Source organism: Zingiber officinale, chromosome 5A (genome assembly GCF_018446385.1).
Source record: "Zingiber officinale cultivar Zhangliang chromosome 5A, Zo_v1.1, whole genome shotgun sequence".
In the NCBI taxonomy this organism is placed as follows: domain Eukaryota; kingdom Viridiplantae; phylum Streptophyta; class Magnoliopsida; order Zingiberales; family Zingiberaceae; genus Zingiber; species Zingiber officinale.
The window spans coordinates 85,393,806-85,396,138 of record NC_055994.1 but is presented as its reverse complement, the minus strand read 5'-3'; the positions used below and the strand labels follow the sequence as shown (position 1 = coordinate 85,396,138).

At 45.1% G+C, this 2,333-nt stretch overlaps 1 protein-coding gene across 1 annotated transcript; it reads left to right on the top strand.

Moving 5' to 3' along the window:
• The first annotated feature begins 257 nt into the window (after positions 1-257).
• LOC121979729 (peroxidase 57-like) lies at positions 258-1,549 on the top strand. The gene is made up of 4 exons (XM_042531711.1): positions 258-479; positions 568-756; positions 849-1,020; positions 1,140-1,549. Exons 1-4 carry the CDS (start codon positions 258-260, stop codon positions 1,547-1,549), a joined length of 993 nt encoding a protein of 330 aa, XP_042387645.1.
• The last annotated feature ends 784 nt before the right edge of the window (positions 1,550-2,333 follow it).

Below are 2,333 nucleotides of genomic sequence, written 5' to 3'. Positions count from 1 at the left end.
TATATATATAATTGACCAAAGAAAGGGAAGAAATTGGAATATGAAAATCGGCGGCAACTGGTATATATGTATATAATCTAAATTTAGATTCTTGTTCTCGGCCAGCACGTCGTGGAAACAAGCACTGCACGTCGACTATCTCAATCCAAGCACATTGCAAGGCCAGATCATGTTATATAAACACCGGTATCCTGCCTCCTCGCTTCACCAACCTGTTTGATCAATCGCCAGCAATTAATATATATCCAGAAAGCAAAATGGCCATAGCCACCGCCGCCGCCGCCACCCTTGCTCTGCTTTGCCTCTTGGCCGTCGTCCCCACCGGCCACGGTGCTCTGCAGGTGGGATTCTATAAAGGGAAATGCAACGGCACCGACGTGGAAGCGACCGTCAAGAGGATCATCGCCTCCCGCTTTTCTCGTGATAGAACCATCGTTCCCATTCTCCTCCGCCTCCACTTCCACGACTGCTTCGTCAGGGTACTACTATAATTATATAATTATATATTTCAAGAATTAGAATTAGATTTAGAATGTAATTGACGATCGAATTAAATGAATTAACTAGGGATGCGACGCTTCCATACTTTTGGATGGGAAAGGTGGGAAGAAAGCCGAGAAGGATGCAGACCCAAACAAAAGCGTCAAGGGCTACGATGTAATCGACCAGGTGAAGTCTGCTCTGGAGAGCAAGTGTCCCGGCGTCGTCTCCTGCGCTGATATCATCGCCATTGCCACCAGAGATGCTGTCGTCCTGGTAAAATATATTAAATTCTTCGATCATTCATAATTCAATTTGTTAATTTGGGTTTCTTGATAAAACATTTCGTACGTTTTGCATTCATACAGGGCGGTGGGAAACAGTATACTTATTCAGTTCAAACGGGGAGGAGGGATGGCAACGTCTCAGTCGCATCGGAAGCCGACAGTAATCTCCCTGGACATACATTATCTGCTTCTCAGGCTATTGCCAAGTTCAAAACGAAAGGGCTCAATGCATCAGACACAGTGCTACTACTTGGTACATTATATATATAATATATGCTTACCGATCATTTCATTTTTTAAACCCCAGTAAGTAGCTAGTAATTAGAATTCTTAACTTGTTAATTATATAGTCTCTTAATTTAATTAATACAGGGGCTCACACTGTCGGGATCACTCACTGCTCCTTCGTCCGACCACGGCTCTACAACTACAACAACTCCGGCAAGGCCGATCCCGCCATGGACCCCGCCCTCGTCTCCAGGCTCAAGTCCACGTGCCCCTCATCGAGACCTACCGCCAACAACTTCATCGTCCTCGATCAGAGAACGCCGTTGACTGTGGACAACAGCTACTACAAGCAGATCCTGGCGAGGAGAGGCATCCTCAAAGTGGACCAGAACATTGCGACCGATAAGTTGACCAACGCCACCGTCAAGGCGCTGGCCACCGGCTCCAGCTTTCCGACTCTGTTCGGCGGCGCCATGGTGAGGATGGGCGCCATCCAGGTGCTCACCGGGAAACAGGGACAGATTCGCAAGTCCTGCAGGATCGTCAACAAATGAAGCTAGCTTATAAATTATCTGCACGCGTCTGATAATTCTAGCTACATATCTTTATATAATTTTGTAATGACGTTGCTTAATTTGCGCATCTGATAATAATGAGAATTGAGGAGATGATATTTTGTTTTCCTTGTGAAATATCAGAAATTACGAGACCGAATGAAGTGATTTTATGTGGTTCTTCACCTTTGTGATATCCACAAGGAATTGGCATATGCTTCTTTTGAAGTTACTTTTCAGACGTTCAAATCTAACACTATTATACGGTGAATAAGATAGGGCCCTAGAAGTTGAAGTCAAAGTCAAGCGGATCAACTGAGGTGACGGTCAAAGTTAGAGAGGGGTCAACAATCAGGGATAATCACGGTACTCAAGTTCCTCCAATGAATATAGGACAAGGCCAACTGACTGACTCTGAGTGGATGAACATCTTATCCAATCGGATGCCTTGTCTAATTGAATCCAAGTCCTCTTAATTAGTTTGATGAGAACTCGAATCTCCGTGGTCTGATAGGACCCTTTAGAACTATTGCCAAATTAGACTCCTTGTCCGAGCAGAGGCTGAGTCCTCAACAATCAAGGATAATCACGCTACCCGAGTTCTTGCCATGAATACGGGACAAGACCGGCCGACTGACTCCAAGTAGACATTTTATCCAATCGGACGCCTCATCCAATCGGATCTTGAGTTCTCTTGGTTTGATTGGATCCCGAGTTTTCCTAGTTGATTGAACCCTTTGGATCTACTATCTGACCAGACTCCTTGTCCTATGGAGGTCGAATA